This window comes from Epinephelus lanceolatus, chromosome 12, assembly GCF_041903045.1.
Source record: "Epinephelus lanceolatus isolate andai-2023 chromosome 12, ASM4190304v1, whole genome shotgun sequence".
Taxonomy (NCBI): domain Eukaryota; kingdom Metazoa; phylum Chordata; class Actinopteri; order Perciformes; family Serranidae; genus Epinephelus; species Epinephelus lanceolatus.
Genome location: NC_135745.1, coordinates 5754252 through 5776557, shown reverse-complemented (window position 1 = coordinate 5776557; position 22306 = coordinate 5754252). Strand labels below are relative to the sequence as shown.

The 22306-nt window shown below is 39.6% G+C and overlaps 1 protein-coding gene across 1 annotated transcript in view; it reads left to right on the top strand.

The window, feature by feature from the left end:
* The first annotated feature begins 13890 nt into the window (after positions 1–13890).
* Positions 13891–22306, top strand: part of LOC117272274 (xenotropic and polytropic retrovirus receptor 1 homolog) — a 65255-nt gene continuing 56839 nt past the window's right edge. Inside the window, exon 1 of the mRNA XM_033651105.2 lies at positions 13891–14377. Within this exon, the coding sequence (XP_033506996.1) occupies positions 14309–14377 (69 nt within the window). The 5' untranslated portion in view covers positions 13891–14308. The remainder of the gene's footprint in view (positions 14378–22306) is intronic.

Below are 22306 nucleotides of genomic sequence, written 5' to 3'. Positions count from 1 at the left end.
GTATTGGTCCTGTGCAGCTGAACAATGGGGAAACAGAGCAAAGTGACAGACCCAAATGGCAGCATCCTCCCTGCAGGAGGCCTATCCCGGTCTCAAGGGCAAAGAGGGGGGGGGGGGGGGGTGGTGGTGATGGCGGTGGTGGGGGGATGAGAGAGAGAGAGGGAGAGAGAGCATCTGTCTGCATGGTGACGTCAGCCCGCCCCAGCCGCTTGAAGCCTTCTTCTGTGCGTAATCCACCGCCCGCCCGTCCGCACTGTCCGGGAGGATGAATCCAAACACTTTGATTTCATTTAACAAATTCGTGTCGAATATTAAACCAATCAACCAAGATCATTTTTCACCATCCAGGGAGTAGGAGGATGACATTGAAACGAGACTGTGCCTCATCGGCAAGTTTGTTTTTTTTTTTTAATCAAAAATATTTTTTTGTCCTGCATGAAAGGATTTGGAGAGAGGAGAGGGAGGATGTGGAGGCTTCGGGATGGATCCTGGAGGAGATAATGCGACAAGGAGACTAGCAGCTCCGTGTTTGACTGCAGATGTCGACGCTCTTCATATTTAGGCAATTTGTTCTTGTTATTTAAACCGATATGTTATGAAGATGGGTTGTCCCTGTGCGTAAAACAGACGGATGTAGGTTGCATCAAATGGCTCATTCCGACTTAAAATTGATGTATTTATATATATTTCATAGCTCCTTGCTTTTGAGTGCATATTTTGTATTGTTATTGTTGGACAGATTGTGGTTGGTCAGGCTTTGGTGGAGCATATAGGCTAATGCTGCATGCCACGGCCTACATACTGTAATAATCTGCTCCATCTAATGTCGGCAGTGGTCACATGAAAAATCACTCTTATATAACATTCCTAAAGGGACACTGTGTGTGTGTCTGCACTTATCAATACTGAGCTTATTGTGACCTTATTGTTGGTTTATGGTGATTCCAGCACAATGTGTCTGTAGTACTCAGTGGTGTGTTTACACTACTGCGGTGCCTGTAGGATGCTTTTATATATAGATATGTATATTTAATTATTCTTTTAAATCTACCATATTATTTTCACAATTCATTTATGGCATAGTATCTTCACTGTGAATAGATAATACCATTTTAGTTTCATTTTTCTGGAGAAAGATGACAGTGTGTCACCATTTGGCACTAGTAAAGATGAAGTGATTCCTCTTTTTAATTACTATAATTTTTTAAAAAAAGCATTTATGCACACTTCAGCACGTTAAAAGTCTTTTCTCACCACGATAACCTGATTCTGATGCTTCCATCTGTTTACATTTTGATGAGACTCCATTAAATCTGGTCTTAGCCTCATTTAGATCCCTGCAGCTTGGGCTCTACTCTGTAATGGCTGCCTGCTTGATGTGTCCTTGACATGTCATGAAAAAGAGAGACTGGATATTATCTGTGTTTTTGCATGCTTTTTACTTGCCAATACTGTCTATTAGGGCAGACAGCTGTAAACAGTTGATGGCTGCTGTACCTAAAAGAGCAAAAGGAAGACGATGAGCAGGTATATATGTGACCTTTAAATATTGTCAGCAAGGAAGTGTATTTTGAAATAATTCAAAGAAAAACTATAGACAAATTTTCTTTTTGTCACTTTTCAAAAAAAATCTTGCTCATTATTGTGAATTACCATTATAGATGATACAGAGGCAGCTGTGACAGTACTACAGAATTCCAGAAATACATGGCTACTGCATGCTTGAAAGAGAAACCGTTGATGCTGTACACATATTTGCTATTGGAATATTCTGTTAAAGGTGTATTATTCAGAGCGTTATTCAGAGTATACAGGAATACAAAATATATATAGGTTTAACCTCAGCACTACCTGCCTCAAGGTTATTGTCTCTCTCTTCCTCAGTGACTCTGGGCTTCCTCTCTCAGTGTTCACAGTGGACCTTGATTTAAAATCAGTCAATTAAGGCACGCGGTGAATGCCAAGAGAGGAGCCTCGCTGCTCCAGAATGGCTGGAATTTGGTATGGCTTATACTAAAAGCTGTTGTAAACTGTAAATGTGAGTGTGTGCTGCATACAGTTTATGTTTCATAGTGTGCCTCTTTCTCTGTTAATGTGTATACCAACTAACTGTACCATACTCTTCTGTGCTTGGAAAATGTCTAAAATTATGTCTTAGGTTGTTGTTCAGAAAAGCAGTTTATTTTGTGTGCGTAATGCCTGTTGCAGAGATGAATATAATCAGCAAGGAAATTGGCTGTACTTCCTCATTGCTTTTGGCCTCACAGACCTCACTGTTGTATGTATAACAATAATGATGATAAGTGCAAAATCAACCCTTTTTTGTCTTTTTGTTCTGACTGTATTAAAATTCAATATATATTAAAATACTGAAGTGGTAACTCTTCCCTTTACATCAAAATGGACCTGCACATTGATGACAAAACACAGACAGCATTGTTAATATGTCAAATAAGAGATATAGAGGGGTGGAAGATGTATTCAAATAATGTACTTAAAAGCAGAAATACTCATTATAAGTTCAAGTCCTGCATTCAGAATATTTACCTATATAAAAGTACAGTAACAGCAACAAAATCTACTCACAGTGATCATTATGCAGAATAGCCAACATCAGTGTCATATTATTATGATATATGATCACTTTTGTTAATGTATGTATAACACAAGTAGTAATTTAATGTTGTAGTAGGAGGGGATTTTTTGCATTTTAACATTTGCTTGTCATAATGTAGTGGATACACTGAAACTTTACGTTTCAACAGTGCTGTGGTAAACGTAGTTAGGATTAAAAAAGATCATGTTTCGGTTTAAAATGCCTGGTTTGGGGGACAAAATCCCTACTGGAAAAACTGCGATGCCTTGATACTTTGGGGTACCCACTGGCTCACCTGGTGGAGTGGGCGTCCCATGCCCAAAGGCTATGTCCTGCAGGTTTGGTTCTGGCTCTGGCCCTTTGCTGCCTGTCTCTCTCTCCCCATTTCACACTAGTCTTTCCTATCTAATAAAGTAAAGAAAAACACAGCAATGACATGCTTAAACACAAGCGGTCTTGCTGTGTTTTGGTCTCAAATAATGGTCTGCAGTGTGGCAAGCATCTAAGCACATGCAAAAAACAAATGAAAACTAATAACCTTAGTAACCTTACTAACCTTTTTTTTTTTTTTTTTTTACAAAGGGCCATATTATATAATGTGAAAATACCCGGGGCCAGCTGCTTCTCGCATCATGTGAGGCATTTAAAAAAAAATAGTGTTGGCCTTCACTGGCCTGCACTTTCTTTGCTGTCCCGATGTCTGCTACCTAGCAGAAAACATCGGCCGCTAGGTAACAGTTCATGTGCTTGTTTACTATCTTTTTCTGAAAACACACGAGTTCTGCCTGTGTAGTTCCTACGTGGCATATGTCTACAAACTGTATAATAGTCCTGCCATTGGGAGGTGAGAGGAAAAAAGTGAAGACAAAATCCATCCACGGCTCTTAACTGGCCTGTAGGCCAGACTTTGGACATCCTTGTCGTGTTATGATAGTAATGTAATTTATGCAAATGTTCATAGAGATATGCATTTTAGATTCACTTTGTAACACAAAAATAGGTCTATCATCAATTTCCAAGATGTCTGAGCTATACTAAGGTGCCATATCTATGTTGTAGTTCACATTTTAGCAATCTAGAATTGTTTGATTTGGTGTCAAAGGTCCCAACAATAACATGTATTTTAGATACAGCCAATCACTGGCATTTCTGATGAGGCTGCTAACTCAGTTAGCCCCCTTCAGAGGCTGAATAAAGCTGACTTTTATTTCAGTGAAATAAAAGTCAGCATTGTAACCTACTATTGTTTGTTTATGTTCCCTGCATAAATCAGAATTCATTCAACTGTAGCCCCTTTTACACAGCCTGTTCAAGGCGGGAATTATTCCTCCTTGCCATTCTGTATAAAAGGTGCAATCGCTGAATGTATAGGATTTAGAGGCATCTGTTGGCAGAAATGGAAAATAATATTTATAACTATGTCACTGGTAATCACCTGAAACAAAGAATCTTTTTTTTTCATTAGCTCAGAATGAGCCATTTATATCTACATGCAGATGGTCCTCTTCCACAGAGTCAGCTGTGTTTCTACAGTAGCCCAGAATGGACAAATCAAACACTGGCTTGGTGCACTGGCACATGCTTGGCACATGGGAGAAGTTTCAGTTGGTTGCAATCTACAGTGCCACTAAATTCCACGCAGTAAACCTTTAATTATTGTGATAGCTGTAAATAGCATTTGACCTCTGCAAATAAAGATGAAACGTGAAATAATAGTGCTGATATTTTGTCCTTGTATGTTTTGTTATGTAACTGTAATACAGTATTGATGCTGATGTTAGAACAGTATTTTATAGTTCACCTTTTTTTGAACGTTAATGTGTCTGCAGTTTTTGAAAAGGTGGATCTATTTCTTATTGTAAGTCTCAGATTTATATAGTGGCCTTTTCCCCCAGTTGTGCTGCATGTAGCAAACAAGGAAGATCCATCATCAGTCATTGTTAATTTAGGGTAAATTGACTGAGCATTAAGCTATTTTACAGCAACACCTCGAATTCACATTCATAAGGGCTAGACGGATATATAATATGTGATAACAGCAGCAATCAAATGATGAAAAAGTCCATAAAAACAAATAACTAGCAGTGGTGTCTATCAAGAATGGTAAACAACAATAAAGACAGTAAAATGACTAAGAAGTAAATAACAAACACATCTGCCATGAATAAAGCATATATAACAACAGCAATAAGAATGTAGAAATTAAAAACAATAAATAATGACCATGTCTGTGAATTAATCAAAGCAGGAACACTGTACAACAACTGTATCATCTAGCATACACTTAAAATGATCTCAGGACACATACCTGTCTAATTTCAGTACGTGTTCCATTAATTTTGTGTAAAAAAACCAAACAAACTAAAAGCGACTTTACAGAGCTCAGTGCTGATATGAGGAGTTTCAAGGGATACAAAATTCCTAGGAACATGTGTGATGAAAAATGGATTTAATTTCTCATCAGAATTAAGAGAATTTAGGAAGAAGGTTAACTTGCCTATCAATGCCTCATAAACGTAAAAGAGGCAGTGTCTTTCCCTTCTATCAAAGAGAAGACCATCCCACATTCTGATAGGCTATAGTTCACAGTGGTGAGTCCTAAAACCATCTCCAGTAATAAAATGTAAAGAAATGTGATAAACCGTATCTAGTAAAAAACCTTGGTATTATAATTGATCCGGATCTTAACTTTGACCACCATATTAAAAATGTAATTAAAGTGTCATTTTATCACCTAAGGAACTTTGCCAAAGTCAGACCGTTTCTCTCCCAAGCAGATACAGAAAAATTGATTCATGCTTTTATCTCCAGCAGACTGGACTATTGCAATGCTCTTCTGTCTGGTTTGTCCAAGAAAGCCATATCTAAGTTACAGCTTATACAAAATGCAGCAGCACGTGTTCTGACAAAAAACAGACAGAGGGCACACATCACTCCAGTTTTAAAACCACTACACTGGTTACCTGTCAGTCACAGAATACATTTTAAAATTATTTTATTGGCTTTTAAAGCTCTAAATGGCCTTGTCCCATCTTATCTGTCTGACATGCTCAAAATATATGTGCCTTCAAGGTCCCTAAGATCTTCAGACTCAGATCTCTTAATTGTTCCGAAGGTTACAGCGAAAAGGCATGGAGAGGCAGCCTTTGCTTATTATGGCCCTAAACTCTGGAACAGTCTACCTGAGGGTCTTAGGACCTCTAAATCTGTTGAAACTTTCAAACGATATCTTAAGACACACCTTTTCACCATTGCTTTCTCTTGAAAAATGTTTTTATGTATTAATGCTGTTACCAGGCATTCTTTTATTCATGCTTTTAATTTTTTTTTTAATTTCGCACAAATGTCATGATTGTCTTTTCTGTTCAGCACTTTGTGTTGCATTTTATGCATGAATTGTGCTATATAAATAAAGGTATTATCATTATAAGTTATTAGTGATTTTAGTGAGGATGGGGCTGCATGCATGTACAAAAAAATCATCATAACTAAAGACTGACATACTAGTAAATGGGACAATGGTAATTTAATAATGATTTTTTTTAAAAAATATAACACATTTGCTCTTCGCAAAAGTTAATTATCTCAGACTTTTTCATGCACTCAAGAGATATATTTCTTTTAAATTTCAGTCACAAATTTGTTAAAATTCATGTTAGTGTGCACTTCTCCCTTTCCAAGATAATCCATCCACCTGACAGGTGTGGCATATTAAGATGCTGATTAAACAGCATCATTACTACACAGATGTGCTTTGGGATGGTCACAATAAAAGGCAACTCTAAAATGTGTAGTTTGATCACACAACACAATGACACAGGTGTCCCAAGTTTTAGGGAGCATGCCATTTGCATGCTGACTGTAGGAATGTCCACCAGAGCTGTTGCCTGTGAACTTAATGTTTCACTACCATAAGATGTCTCCCACAGTATGTTGTTTCCATGAATTTGGCAGTACATCCAACCAGCCTCACAAACACACGTCAGTTAAGATGACGAACTGCTGTCAGGTTAATACCCTAGAAACGATGATGAGCATGCAGATAAGCTTCCCTGAGACTGTTACTGACAGTTTATGCGGAAATTCTTATTACAAACCAACGGTTGCATCAGTTGTTCAGGTGGCTGGTCTCAGATGATCTCGCAAGTGAATTCAGTGAATGTGGAGGTCCTGAGCTGGTGTGGTTACATGTGGTCTGTGGTTGTGAGGCCGGTTGGATGTACTGCCAAATTAACAAAAACAACATCGGTTACGCCTTATGGTAGTTAAATGAACATTCAATTCACAGGCAACAGCTCTGGTGGACATTCCTGCAGTCAGAATGCAGACATCTGTGTCATTGTGCTGTGTGATCAAAGTGCACATTTTAAAGTGGCCTTTTATTGTGATTATCCCAAGGCACACCTAACAGGTGGATGGACTGTCTTGGAAAAGATCATTGATGCAAATTTAAGCAAATTTGCAAACAAAATTTATGAGAAATGAATCTGTTGAGTGCTTTAAAAAAATCTGAGATCTTTAATTTAAGCCTGTGAAAAATGGGAACAAAGACAATAGCGCTAAACTTTTGCTCCGTATATTTTCTAAAGAGAAGCATGACTGAATCCCATACAGTGCATTTAACAAGCAGCAAAGAAAAGAAAAGATAAGATAAGGAATGACATCATGTTGAGTGATCCAGTGAGTCTCTGATGAATAAATAATCACAGTTGTGGTGTCTGACTGCCTAATGTGAACATTAGTTGGGTCTTAATTGCCACTTAGTTGCATTATGGAAACACTTTGGGCTGTTACTGAAATGCTGTCTGAGGGCAGCATATGGTTTGAACAGTGCAATATCACATGACCTACAGTTAAGGTTTTAATTGGCTGTTTGTTTACACAAGGGAAACTGAGTTTTTGCAATGTAAGGTGGTTCATTGAGTTTAAAACACTTGAGGTGGAGACAAACAATAATAAGTAGGTGCAGTCATATGCAGCAGAGTGTTACTCCTAACATGGCTGCCTCTAACAACTACAACAGTTTGGAAGTATTTTGGGGTTTGCTGGGAATGACTTTGTATTTATTGTCTGCTTCAAACTGTAGACAGCAGCTTGTTTACATCTAAACAGCCTTGTTAAAAGGCAAGCCAGCCTAATCTGACCCTGACTGGCTGTTAATCCTCAGTAATGATTGCTCTACATTTAGTCCTGCTGGCTCTCAGGATGTTTCCGCAGGCAGCGAGTCGTGTCAGCCGTGCTTAGTATTTCATAGATGTTCAGGATGTGTTACAAAGCCCAGTTTCCATTTGTCTTTTATGCACATATACTGTATAATGCATACGCACCCACACACCTCCTGTCACACACACATTTACAAACAGACTCATGCAAACACACACAGATTATGTAATCCAATATTGTTTCTCTCTCTATTGATCCAGTTACGTGCGTAAATGTATTTTAAGTTCCCTGTCTGTCATATTAATCCTTCAGAATCAGGCAGAATTACATATTATATAACAAAACGGTGAGGTAACTGCAGCCTGCTCAGTATATTGTACTGCACAGTATAAGTGTGAAACGTGATTGCAGTTTTGTGCTCAGAGAACACATCAGTTGTTTATAGAAAGTCTGTTTATAGAAGCAAACTCTAAATCTATTTCATTATGACACCTATAATGACACCTTAATTTACTGTGTGGCCTTTGTAGACACCATTAAAGCTACAGTAAGTAACTTTTATGAAAATAACTCTTTGTCATATTTGCTAAAACAGTCACCATATCCTGACAGAAGTACACGAGACACATAAAAAGATAAAGAAAATCGGGTTCCTCTGGCTCCATCTACGGCTCCTAATGGCATTTGCGAATATCCACCACACCTGAACAAAAACAACCAGTCAGAGCCAGGAGGATCCTCTAATGCTGTCGGTCACTGCTCCTGCACACGCTGGTCATTACCCCCCCCCCCCACCAGGAATGCTCTTACTCAGTCAAGCTCAGTGTTTTCAGCACAGCGTCTGGAGGAGCGTTGCAAACACGGTGGCTGAGAAACAATCATTGCCAATGAAAACACTGCCCGTTGCTCCTTTGCCAACAACAGCGTGCATGACAAAGAGAAGTAAACACAGTAGCACCAGGTTCACACTGGATCCTGAAGCGCTGCAAAGCACAACAGTTTTCCGTGGAGTGCTGCCCACGTCTGTTCGGTGCCCATGTTAAGCAATTAGGCTGTTCACACAGGATATGGTGTGGCACTGAGCTCCATGATTGATTGATTTAAAGATCCCATCCCATGATTGGTGTCTAAACAGAGAGTGAGAGAGATTAGCACACACACAGACACACAAAGAGACACACAAGCAGACAGAGACAGTGAGCTCTATGCCCAGATACACCAAACTGCAGATAGCGGTAGTCTGAAGTTGTCATTCAGAAGGGGAAACTGGAAGACTGTCTTGACGCTAGTTAGCCAGTTAGCACATTAACAACACAATTCAATGTTGAAAGAATACAGCATGAGCCAGTGAGCAGGTAAACAATGACACAAACCAGGAGGAAATGTTTCTGCTGAAGAGCTCAATGGCTAAAGAAAAATAATCTTACCTTATGTAAAAGTTTGTTTTGGTCTCACTCCCTCTTGACTTTAGCTCTTTGTTTACTTTCCTCACTTCCATTTCTCTTCTCATGTGCTGAGCTGAGCTGAACAACGATGATTCAACATGGTGACTTGGCTGAAAAAAAGCCGACAAGGGCTGATAAGGGCTAACTGTGTGGGACACACTGAAAAACTAGGGTGACAGATGCTCACCAACAGCTCAACTTTGACTGACAGCTGACCATTGGCTTGGTGTGTCAGAGCCTTAAAACAGAACGCAAGTGCACAGTGTATGGGAATGTGTGATGAGTGTGTGAATGGCCAGGGAACTGCTGATGGGTGGCTACACAAAAACTGACATATTGGGTTGCTTCTGCATCCAGTGTGAACATGGTGTAAGAGTGACGATGAAAGCAAGCTTAATAAAAAGTCAAACAGAGCCTGAGCTGGCGTTGGTTTTGAATCCCCTCTCTTTACCTCATAAAAGCCAATCCAATGTTTACTCTTGTTTTATCTTAGTGTAACTCTTTCTTTTTGTTGTTAGTCTTCCTCTGCTTATTTGTCTTTGCTGTGTATGCTGTTCTTGGCAGGGCAGTACGTGCATAAGCAGGGATTGATAATGCATTACAAACTTCTACGCTCGTTCAGGAGCAGTGAATTCTTGCAGATGCCATTAGGAGCCTGATTTTTTCACAGATTATCTGTCTTATGTACTACTGTCAGGATTTAGTGATAGTTGAAGTAAATGGGACAAATTCAAATTGTAATAAAAGCTACCTACTGGACCTTTAAGCATAGGTAGTCAATGATTATTAACCCACAGCATCAGGAATAGGAAATTCTCATTTTCTTCCAGAGGTATCACTCCAAAATAAACGGCACATGGTTGCGGTTGCCAGGTAACAGTGGTCGCCCTCAGGCATGCCGCAGCAGCAGAGCAGGTAGCAGCAGAGCAGGTAGCAGCAGAAGCCTCCAGTCTGAGCCAGAAGAGCGTCACCTGGACGGGTTGAGAAGAAGCCAGAGAATACTGCAGAGCAGCTGCAACATGGTCAGCTCTGCAACAAACTGAATGGGAATGTTACACTAAATTGTCTTGATGAGGCATGAAAACATCTGGACAGCAACTCCAGCACCATGGATGAATTATATTGTTTTACAGTGTGTGTGTGTGTGTGTGTGTGTGTGTGTGTGTGTGTGTGTGTGTGTGTGTGTTTTGCTCAGAAGATGTTTAATGTTCAAAATGTGCCCATTATTAATGATGTCTAACTGATCTTTTGGCACCATGTATTTGAAAATAAAATCATGTATAAAAGGGGACCTTAAAATAAAATAAATCGTCAATGCACAAAAAAAGTCAGGAAATAATACAGGTTGATCAGGTTTCATTCAGTTAATACAGCTGCTGCAAAACAAAAATCCAGACCTTTGAACCTCATGGTGCAATGAAACAGGAAAAACCTACTGATGTGTAGTCCTTCACCTCTCATTTGTTTACAGGTCAAACTGTATAGTCAAAAGAACAGGTTTATCTGAATGTAATATGTTCAATATGAGGGGACAAACTGTATATATGCATTGATATGAGGGTACTTATTAGCTGACCTGTAGGTGGCACAACAACAACAACAACAACAACAACAGGCTCACACTGTCACAGTGACACTGACAGCGTAGACCATGTTAATAGATGATTGATATTTTCTCTTCAGATTTTGGTATGGAATTAAATATGTTGAAACGTTAAAAGTTGTTGTCTTAAGTGTATTTAATTTTTTTTATTTAAATATGCTACATGTGTAAAGGAAAAAAAAACAAGAATGCACTTAGTACATCCTCAAAACCAGTTGGGCTGCAATGTCTTATTTGAACACTAGAGGGTAATGTTAACCTGCTTATCAACAGCCCCACTTTAGACAATTCTTAATTTGCAACTAATATTTCATGATAAGACTCAAATGGTCAAAATGAACTGCAACAGCATCAACATCAGGATCATTAAGGCTACAGAAGAGGCATGTTCAGAAGGTGACATCATTAAATGTTTTTGCTGAGCCCCCCAAAAAGTTAAGATGTTTCATAAACAAGTTTACTCTAAATTGCCTTACACTTCTTATACTGTGCAAAGACAATACAGATCTGTTGGTACTCCTTGTTATTTATTTATGTCTGTTTGTTGTGAGACTAAAGACATCTCAAGAGAAAAGGACTGGCATTACAGTGTGACAGATAAACACTGACACTGATGAGAATGTCAGTGAGATTTTACAAAGACAAAGACACAGACAGTGAAAGAGATGGATGGGACATGGTTCCAACCTAGTGACTACCTCCAATATATTGCACACTCAGTATCTTTAAATCTGACTACTTCTGACCATATAATTAAAGCATGAGAATGATTTTATTGTAGTGACTTGATTAAGAACTCAAGAGAATATGATATGGATTTGTTGATTATAGAATGGGATATATATATATAATATATATATATATGTGTGTGTAGCCAGAATCCCTTTATTGAGGGTGTTTTGATAAAACTTATTAAGGCCCTCCGTCAAAGACAGAAGCATACTCCTCCATTTGTAAACACAACATTTGATGTTTAGATCTAGAAAGGTCAGCACATTTTGATGTGGGTTTGTAAAATAGGTACAATTCTGGTGAGTAATAGGGTGATATCATGGGACAAGATTTTTGAATGTGCCGTGACTTATCATCTTTCAATTATGGACAGCAAGTCAAAGCAAGTCTGTAACTATGGAGTCGACATTCTGTGGTGTCTGGAGGTGTATTAGGTTTAGTTACTATTATATGTTTGCTAGTGATTGCCAACACCAGGTGGTTAAAGCTCAGTTCATAGGGATGGCACTGAACCCCCAACTGCCTGGGGTGCCCATCCAAGGCAGCCCCCGCATACTGACATCTCTCTGTTTAATGCATATATAGGTCCTGTTTGTACATGTGTGTGTATTTTGGCCTGTGTGTGTATGACATCAGAGTGAAAACACTGAATTTCCCATCGGGATAAATAAAGTATATCTCCTCCCTTTTCTTTTTCTTGTTCTTGTTCTTATTATTTTTATTATTATCAATTAGGATAGTGGTGCGTGCTTACCTGTTGAACCATTTTTGTATTACCAACCAATTTTTTTGTATTATGTTTTTTATCAATAGTGGTAGGGAATAAGTTACACGTAACAGTTATGCAATTAAATTACAAAATAAATGTAATTGTAATAAGTAACAGTTACTGAGAAAAAAACATCTTGAATTACATTACAGTAAGTGATCAAAATGTTGGTGATTACAAAGGGGTTACATATGAACTTGTTCTTTCTGGTTAAAAAAACTTATATGTAGAACATTCATTCTGTTGCTTTGCATCTTTTTGTCATGCAGGAAGGCCTTCTGCTGACATATTTCAGACAACACAGATCAACAAAGCTGTTGGAACAAATCTGAGAGCAATGCATTTAAGTTTGTTACTTTTCAGCTTTATTGCCCAGTTTAAAACAACTGCTAGAAAAGTAATCTTATTACATGTTTAACAGGCTAACTTGGCTAATTTGTAACCTATGAAAATAACCCTACCAACACTGTTTTTCAATATATTGTGAGGGAAACTTTTAGCATATTTGAATACCCCCGCAGTATAATTATTGCCTTGAGTCAAAGGGTTAATTGTCGGGACAAAATTGCAATTTATGTAGTTTATAAAACTGGTTGATTTGCAGTATCTGCTTCCCCATGGTTTATTTATCATTTTTTCATATTTCTATCAATTTCCTGCAGGCTGAGGCTTTGACAATGTGCGACTGATAGTATCACAGTCGCTTACGATTATAGGATAGGATTCACCTGTTAAAATATCACAGTGTTACTGTACTGACTGTAGCTGTAGGCCCTACATCATAATGCTACATTTTTTCCACTGACGTTTATTTTTGGATCTTGTGACCGTTCAGGCACAACCGCACTCAAGAGAATCGCTATGTGATGGTAACTTTCCGTCTGAATTCCCCCCCTCTCTAAAAGACAATCTACATCTACGTCATCTTCTCCCAAAGGTGGCGGGCGACGTCACACGTGTGACATTCGTGTGTTATCGGAATATATAGAGAGGACAAGGTTTGGTCACGGAAATGCAAGCTATAAAGAGAGGTGAAAGGAAATAGTTTTAAAGAGATACAATTTAAAAGATTATCAGATATAGGCTACAGGACTGAATTGTATAAATCCTAAGGCTATCTGACTGGAACATGGATAAATTAATAGCTTATTATTATTGTAAAAATGCACGTTTTCTCAAACAGAATATGAGTCTAAATGGAATTTAGAGGTCGTGGAAGACTTATACTGTAAAGCAGCTGCCGGGCTCTTAGGACTAGAGATGGGTTCAACAATATAAAGAACAAACTTATCCAAGTCAAAGCACAAACAAAATCCAGCAACGCGTGGTGAATGAGGAAAACACTATCTGTTGATTGTAGCTCCTGTGCTGAACATAAACTAGGACTGTATGGCTGTTTATCCCTCCCCTTTCTATGACAGCCAGCGCATTGCCCCACTACTAAAGTTAAAAACGACCCGTCTGGTTGGATGATGTTTCCTGAAGAAGGGTTAAGCCACACCTTGTTCCACCCATCAACAACATTTTCATGTGCGCTGAAGCCTGGCTTGTTGTGATATTTCCAACTGCACCTGAAGGCAGCGGGAGACAGGAGGTGGAGAGAGGTAGAGGCTGAACAACAGGGAGAGGAGGGGGAGATAGCAAGACCCAGCTAACGCCAGCTCTCTTTAGCTGAACCCAATCGCGATTTTCTGACATTGGGGCTACATATAAAATCACATTTACCGCATTTCCTTTAGCTAAGGTGTGACTCCATCGGCATTTCGTCGAGTGTGTCTGAAACGGCAGAAATGCGCGCCGGTAGCTAGCTAACGTTAGGATAACGTGAAGACAAAAAGGGCATCTCTGTGTCTTTGACCGAGCAGCTAGATCGAAATCTTCGAATGACAGTTTGTGTGTAAACGTTTGTGAAGCAGCACGGCAAAACCTCCCGTTGCTCAGCTGACCCACCGGTCCAGGTTACAGGAAAGGCAGGGGAGGGAAACCAACAAACCGTCAAGATGAAATTTACAGAGCATCTCTCGGCTCACATCACCCCGGAGTGGAGAAAACAGTACATCCAGTATGAGGTAAGTTAGCTTCATGTTCAACCTGCACTTTGCTAGCAACTAGCTAGCTGACTGGCTAACCGGGCAGTCACTGACTGTATGGATGTCTGCCCAGTTTCATACCGGTTTTTTCTGTTTGGAACAATATAGTTAGAGATGGCTTCCTTATATTTCACTCCTTTGTCTTTACAAAACAGGAAGAGAGGAACTGCTTCAAATGTTACACCCGCAAATCAAGCAACAGCAGCTCTCTAGTGTCAGCTAGCTAGCAAACTAAATAAGCTATGTTTGCTGTTTGTTGCTCTGCAGGTTAGCACCTCGGTCACATCATGCTGTATCGAGCTGTTATGTACATCGAGCAGCAGAGCCGTGTGTCTCTGTCCTCTAAGCTGCTTGGAATGTGTTTGGGGGACAAAAGGTATTCAGCTGAGTCATCATTTTTTGAGCTAGTTAATCTTTGCGCTTGTTAACCACCCTGTCTGTCCCCAAATGCTGACCCAGCTCAGCAGTCCTGCTGCTGCAGGTGTTGTACCATGCGGGTGGACGGGGTCACTTGGAGACGGAGAGGTGCTGATAGATCAGTCTGCACCCTTTGACCCATTAATGCTATTAAAACTTGCTATTCAACTCTTATCTCAGTTGGGCCTTAATTTGTATACAGAGCTGACAGTAAACATATTATGAAACAGTTCCAAGAAAGCCTTTACAGTTGTGCCAGCATATTTACATTGGTGTTCTAAGCATGTCTTGTCAAGGATGTATACTGGGCTTACAGTACAGTGTGTTTTCATACAGCAGGAACATGGTGCTAGCCGTGGGACAATGGCTAGTTAGTTAGTTATATCTAGCTTATAAGTGGCATTTAAAACTGCAACCAAGCGGATCTGTGTGCTGGACAGATTTCATTACTAGAATCAGCTTTCGCAGTAATTTGGGTAATGTAAAAGGTGCACACTGTCATACAGTCAGTTGGTACAGAGGGCAAATTCCTATGTTATTGAACTGTCACTCAAATGTCACAAGTTTTGCATGAGTGTTAACTGTCAGCATGCAAGTTGAACCTAAAGTTGAGGCTTCATAGCATTTTATCCAATCTGAATCAAGTATCAAATGTTCCTACTGAATCTAAATTCAACCCTCAACATTTGTTTATCAGCCTTAAACATTTGTTACTTGTGTAAAAAAAAAAAAAAAAAAACAGACTAAAACTGAAGGCTGAAACACTACAGATTTTAGTGGCAGCATAATGTCTGTATTAAACGACTACATGAATGAATATAGCACATTAAAATAACAAGTGTAACCTTTTAACTTCACAACGTATTTTGCGCAAGGTATGCTCTAAACACATGATGTCCAAATTTGGGAATTGTTTGTGTGCTATGCATATGATTTGAGACGTTGATCTGCAAGATCGTTACACCAGAGAACACTTGCCTCTCTGTTGGTCTTGTTGAACAGCAAAACCACACAGTTTAATTGTGATTTTAGAGCTTGAAATACTTTTTATCCGTGTACATGTGTAACTTTTAAAATTACATGCACCAATTTTTTTTACTGCACCATTTGGTGTATTTTTCCTTCGGTCACCATGGCCTCATATGACTGAATGGAATCGAACATTATCTGTTGTTGTCTTGTTGTTGTTATTACAATGTATTTTGAGGTGATTTTCCCTTTCATTTTAAAACAATGACAACGACAAAAAAATCTTGACAGTAAAATAACCTCAAATCTGACATGGTCACAGAACATAGCTTGATTGAAAATTTCAGCAAACCTATAAAAGAGAACATTTAAGAAACTTCTGAGAGTTTGAAAAACGTGAGGACATTTTCATTGCGTTACAGTATCATTTGACCTGAACCAATTCAATACTTGCCCCTCTATTAGGACTCAACCCCAGTTGAACCATAAAGTTAATGTAGTTTTTCGACTATCCAGCATAAATCTTGTTGACAAAGAAAAACTTCCCACTAATAAGGTGGGAAGAATGCATATCACAATACCATAAGTATAGCCTCATCTGTTGTCACAGTCCCTGTCAACATGTGTATAATAAATAACCTATAATGTTGCATCAAGATGTGAAGTATACTCCATTGTTTCTGTGCAGTGAGGACATACAGTTGGAACACAGCTATTATGTTTCTGCCTCCAGGGTGTCCCCCCTCTGTACCTGTAGCAGAAGAATCTGCATTGTTTGGTGGTTGCAGTATTCTCATAAGTCATCGCTAGCGCTCTGCATAGTCACATATTGCTACAGCTCAGTGTGACTGCAGCACATTCTTTCAGTCAGTACCACTGAGTTCACCACCATACCAAAACCTGCCATGGTATGGCACTAAGAAGATTTAGAATTTCAGTTAAGTGACTTGGAAATACCCGTTAATTGTCACTTATATATTTAGATAGTTTACTCATTGGTTTATTCATGCTGTTTTTCCAGTCAGTATAAAGCAGAGTTAAGCTTACTGGCTCAAAGTCAGAGGCAATCAGTCACTGCACTCCTGACACATTGTTTTAGTTCTGTGTTCCCTTTGCAGCACAGTCACATTCATCTGTGAGCCAAAGGTCTTTGTGTGCAGTTAGAAATGCAGTCTGTTGAGTAGCTTCAGCAGTGCTGTTCAGTGTTATATCAACCTACCACCTTTTTAAAATTCACCCCAGCTTAGCTCAGCTCCAGAGATCCAAACAACAACCATATCAGCATCTGTAATTACCAAACCAAATAGCCTCTGGTGAATTACAAAGCCTCTGAAATACAGACTAGCCTATAGGTTTTGCTGTTGGATATTCTCCTCCCAATTTTTTGTCTATTAAAATGGCCTTTGGTTATTGTTAGAATAAAATGTAGACCTTACATTGTGGAATGTTTCAAGACAGTGAAGAGGGGAAGAAAAGCAATGCTCGCGATGATGTGAAATGTAGAAACAGATTCTACTGTAGCCTTGTTTGTGCTGTACTTGTTTTAAAGTATTTGGAATTAGCCTAACCATAAGTTCATAGTTTTATAGTTGTTCCTAGAATACAAGTGAGGTTTGCCGACATGAGTGCTACATGTAAGTGGATACACTTGTCTTAAATTGCTGATTTTAACCTGATGGATTTCACCTGTTGATGAAGAGGTGCACATTCATGAGATGTGATCATTAATGTAATCAACGCTAAAATTGTTATGTAAGGCTGCCTGTTCCACTCTGTGTGTGGGCAAGTTTCATTCACAAAAATGTTACCAAAGGTTAAAAAAGAACTCTCGTGGAGCTGCAAGTCCTGCTGTTGGAATGTTTTTTTGCTGTCGGGCGACTAATTGAATATATGACTAATTATTTCAGCAGTAGTTGAACTCCGATAACCTGACCTGGCCTGGACAAATACAATGTGGATCAATACATACAGTCGGTGTCTAATCACTGTCGGCCTACATTCGTTCTAGTTTGATTAGTGGTCTCTATAAAGGCTGACCAGAAGAACTGATCAGATTGCTCAAAACATGCAAAACAATTTTTCTACACACCGCTAAAATAGCTTCCCTGGTCTGGTAGTTCTGACAAACTTTAGCTCTCACTAAACATTCACTGTTACATACATGATTTACTGCTAACCTGATACCCAACTCACCTGCTGGGCCCGAGTGCAGATACACCATCTCTGCCTTCTTGCTTGCCACACACCACACTTCAGTAGAGGCTGTGATACAGTTGTTAACATAATGTTACTCAACACCATTAGCCTGTTTGGATGATGTGCTATAATGCTATCATGCAGGGTCTTGAAACCTCAAGATGTACATGTCCGTGGAGGCACACAATTTTTTTTAGTAGTGGGCGGATAAACAACCTAAAACTCTTTGGATAAAGTGTTACTTTTTTGTTTTTAACCAAAAACAGCCCAACATTGCCATTCCCAAACCCAATACAATCCATTTAAATAATTGAATAGTTGTCAATGGCTAAATCAAGCACTTTAAGTGGGCATAAACTGAGGGTGTGAACACACTGTGAGGGTTTACATTGCAGCCTGGCTGCTGCTTTCCTTCAGTGTGGACCATTTAAAAAAAATGTTGCTCCCATTAGTCACTTAGACACAAAAGCATGTGAAAATAGGGTTTGCTTTGAAAAATACCCTTTAACTCAGGATTTTTAAATTTATTTTGTGTGCAGAAAGCCACACAGTAACTCTTTAGCATGGTAGCATATGCTTTGTTTTTCCCCTTGTGGCAATAGGATATGACGTTTTGTGGGCGTTCCCATAAATAGGGACAGTTATCTATGTTTTGCAGGTGATACCCAGCCTAATTTATCTTTGTTGCACCGTGAGCGGTTAGTGTAATGCCTCTTGTGCACTTTTCTGTTGCTTATTTCCAAAGCAGCTTTACATGGACTCTGGTGTCTTCCTGGTCTTGCAGTGTTTGGAAGCAAACCAGATGGAGCTTGTTGTTCTACCCAGCTGTAAGGCTGGCCCTTGGCCCAGTTAGTTTTAGTCCTGTGAAGATGTGGGACCCTGGCCTATGAGGTTCGCAGAACCATGCTGACCAGGGCTGTTACGTGTATGTCATGTTTTCTCATAGCAGCTGTGTTTAGGTCAGACACTTAGCAGGACAGTTAGATAAACAGAGGTGTACCCTCAGCTGATGTGATATGATATGATGTGAACCAAAGACTGTCAACTGCTTTGTTTTCATGCTGGCCTGGGGTGTTTTGAGCCTGCCATGTCTCATTACAGCTCATGTCTGTAGTTCAGATTATTGACATTTTAATAGTGTGGAATCCTTCTTTTCCCTTCAGTTTAAATGCAGAAAATATGTGAGATATCATGATTCAGTTTGAACAATATAACCGACTCAGACATTGTTTACTAAATGACTGACTGGCTTCATTCCCAATAAAAATCTATGATAGGAGCAGCTTTATTTTATCTGACAGACTGCTAGCGTGACTACTTGACAGGGACTACAAGAATAAATGCCTGATGGTCATAAGTATGACTCAGTTGACTGATTAACTGGCTAAAAAAATCTGCTTGATGACTACATGTCTGTTGCACTCAGTTGACAACAGGGATATCTATAAGCAGAACTTATAGAGAGGTTTGAGAAAGGGGAAGGGGCAGGAGCAGTAGGAGCAATGGTTATTTTCACCATCAGTTAATCTTCCTATTATTGTCTCTATTAACCCTAGAAAAAGAGAAGCAAAAAGGAAAAAAAAATCATTATTATTTCCCAGTGCCCAAGTGACATCTTCTCATTGCTTGTTTTGTCCAACCAAAAGTTCAAAATCCATAGATATTTCTTTTAATATCTTGAATGACAAGGACAAGCAGCAAATCCTCACACTTAAGGAAATGGAACCAGGAAATGTTTTGTCATTTTCTCTTGACTAAAATGATGAATTGATTATGAAAATAGTTGCAAGTTACTCTTCTTTCATTAAACTAATTGATTAATCTAATAATTGTTTCCACTCTAGAGAAGAGGAATGGATTTAGGGAGCCCTAAGGAGACAGTGTATAGCACCAGTTTCGGTGGCATTGCTGCTGTGGTAACAATAGTACCGCAACACTGTGTTATCTGACACAGGATATCTTGTTATAACAGGAAAATTTTGTCATAACTAGAAAGTAATCAGTATGTTCTTCAAGTCAGCCTTGTCTCACAGAAATGTGTGAAGTGGCAATGACCTTTTAACACCACATTATGTAGTAGTGGCACGTAATGTGTTAAAATTACAAACTGGCACCCATGGAAACAATGCTAATGGCCAGCTAGTAAGGATCCTTTGTTGTGGTGGACACACAAATTCTTATTTGTCATCATCATGCAATGGGCAGTGGTTAATGTTACGGCTCCATACGTAGTATAAACAGTGAGAGAGAGAGAGAGAGGGTTTTACATACTTACAGCCTTTACCTAGTGATATCATGCTATGTGATGTACTTATGTCAGTTCACCATGTACTTAGGTCCTGTAACAAAAGTAATTATTTTAACCAAAAACACCCAAAGTAACCCTATAGACATGGTCCCTAGACCTTAGGTCCGTTTAGCATTTCCACTGCAAATAGTACACCTAAATGTGGGCGGGGTTGTTGTTACACACTGCTCTGTCCAGCACTCACTGTATTTCCTCATCACCGGTGACACAGATGGAAATCTGCGCCTCATTTATCATCCACAGGATTGGGCTTGGACACTGACATTTTCAGAACAAAATAGAGCTGGCTAGAGCCAGAGTCTCTTTACAGGGGATATTTAAAAAAAATAGCGGATTTGTCATGTAGTCCTTCTCAGGCAAGCTTAGGGGTTTAGTGTTGCCAGAGCCCACAGGAATGATGCTTTGTGGCATTTTTTTTTCTCCAAATGCGGATTAGAATATATGCAATTTACATAATCTGGTCGAAATTAATATATCTTTTTAAATGCTTGAAGATCCACTCATTACTTAAAGTATATGTCGTCCGAGAGAGACAGTAAAAACTAATGGAATGGTCAAAGTTGTCATATTAATATTTAGGTTGCGTTGATGGATTCACGTCATCAACTCATGCATTGTGTAACATTACAAGTAAACGTTCCACCATAGGAATTGCCGGCAGTCCACCCAGTAAATCCAATTATTTTTTAATTATTTTTCCTCAGTCTACAGCTGCTGTGAGAGGCATCAAAGCATCCTTTCATTTTATTGTTAGAGTTTACTAATATGTGTAACACTTGCCACGGTATGAACAGTGGTTACGTAACCCTCAAAACCAACCACAACTCAGCTCTGAGCAGAGTGACCGTCCGCTGTTGACCAATCAACAGACTGCAGTATTCAGAGCGCCACCTTTTAGTTCCAGATCTGTGTACGTTCGCCAACAGAAGGGTGACCAATAATGGGGACTGTAAGGAGCAGTTTTATTGGTACCATTCACAACTTTTCACAGTGGAAATGGAAAAAATGCATACCGAACTGAACTGTACTGTACTGTGCCAGCCCGTACGTAACAAATGTTTTTATTTTAATGGCAACCACAGTCGTTTTCTAAACATAACCAAATAGTTTTGGTGCCAAAACCCAACCAACACCATGGAATGCAATATAAAGAGGTCATTGTAATTTCACGTATTTCTGCAAAATCACATTGCTTCAAGCTGAGAAAGGTTGCTTGTTATAACATGCTTTTGTGCTAAATCTTAGAGTATAATTTTGCTTTCTCACAACTATGGTATTGGAGGTTTGGTCATTGTTTCTATTGATTATGGCTTTTTACACGCTCAAAAAAGGTGGCAAGTGTGCATTACTCACTTATAGGGTTGGGTCAGTTCTCGGTAATACCAGTTCAGTCTGGTACTCTGTCTTGGACCGGGTTTTATTTTTTGAGACCGATTGGACCGCATACTCGGGCAGAACGTACGCGGAGCGGACGCCGCGGAGGTCCGCCTGGTAAAAGTGGACGTCTGCAAGCCCTGTGCACGCAAAGCACGACCGCGCAGACTCCGCTCCGCGCACCAGTGTCACACAATAGACTGTTCGGCATGTATTTTTCACATCGCGGGGATTTTTCACAGACATTTTTACACGGAGTCCGCTCCGCTTATAGTATGCCCGAGTCTGTGAACACCTGTGTCTGCCTCTTCACCAAGCGCACAGCAAGCAGGAGAGAGAGGGGGGTGGGGCAGGGACTGAGCTAGGAGGTGCAAGTGCGCATGCGCCTCTACTGTAGCCTGGAGTTTGTTTAATAGTGATGGGGAGTCGATAATGGCCTTGTCCAAATACCCGCCCTTGCGCCCTTGTGCCCCTTAATTGCGCGCTCCCGCGAAGGGGCGCAAGTGCGTAGGGTGTCCAAATTGTCTTCTGTTGTTATCAAGGGGTGCAAACCTGCGCCCTTAATGCACCCCTTCCAAAAGTGCGCATCAGACCTCACTTCGCTGAAGGATTTTACCCAGAATCCTCTGTAGTGTCGTGACGCC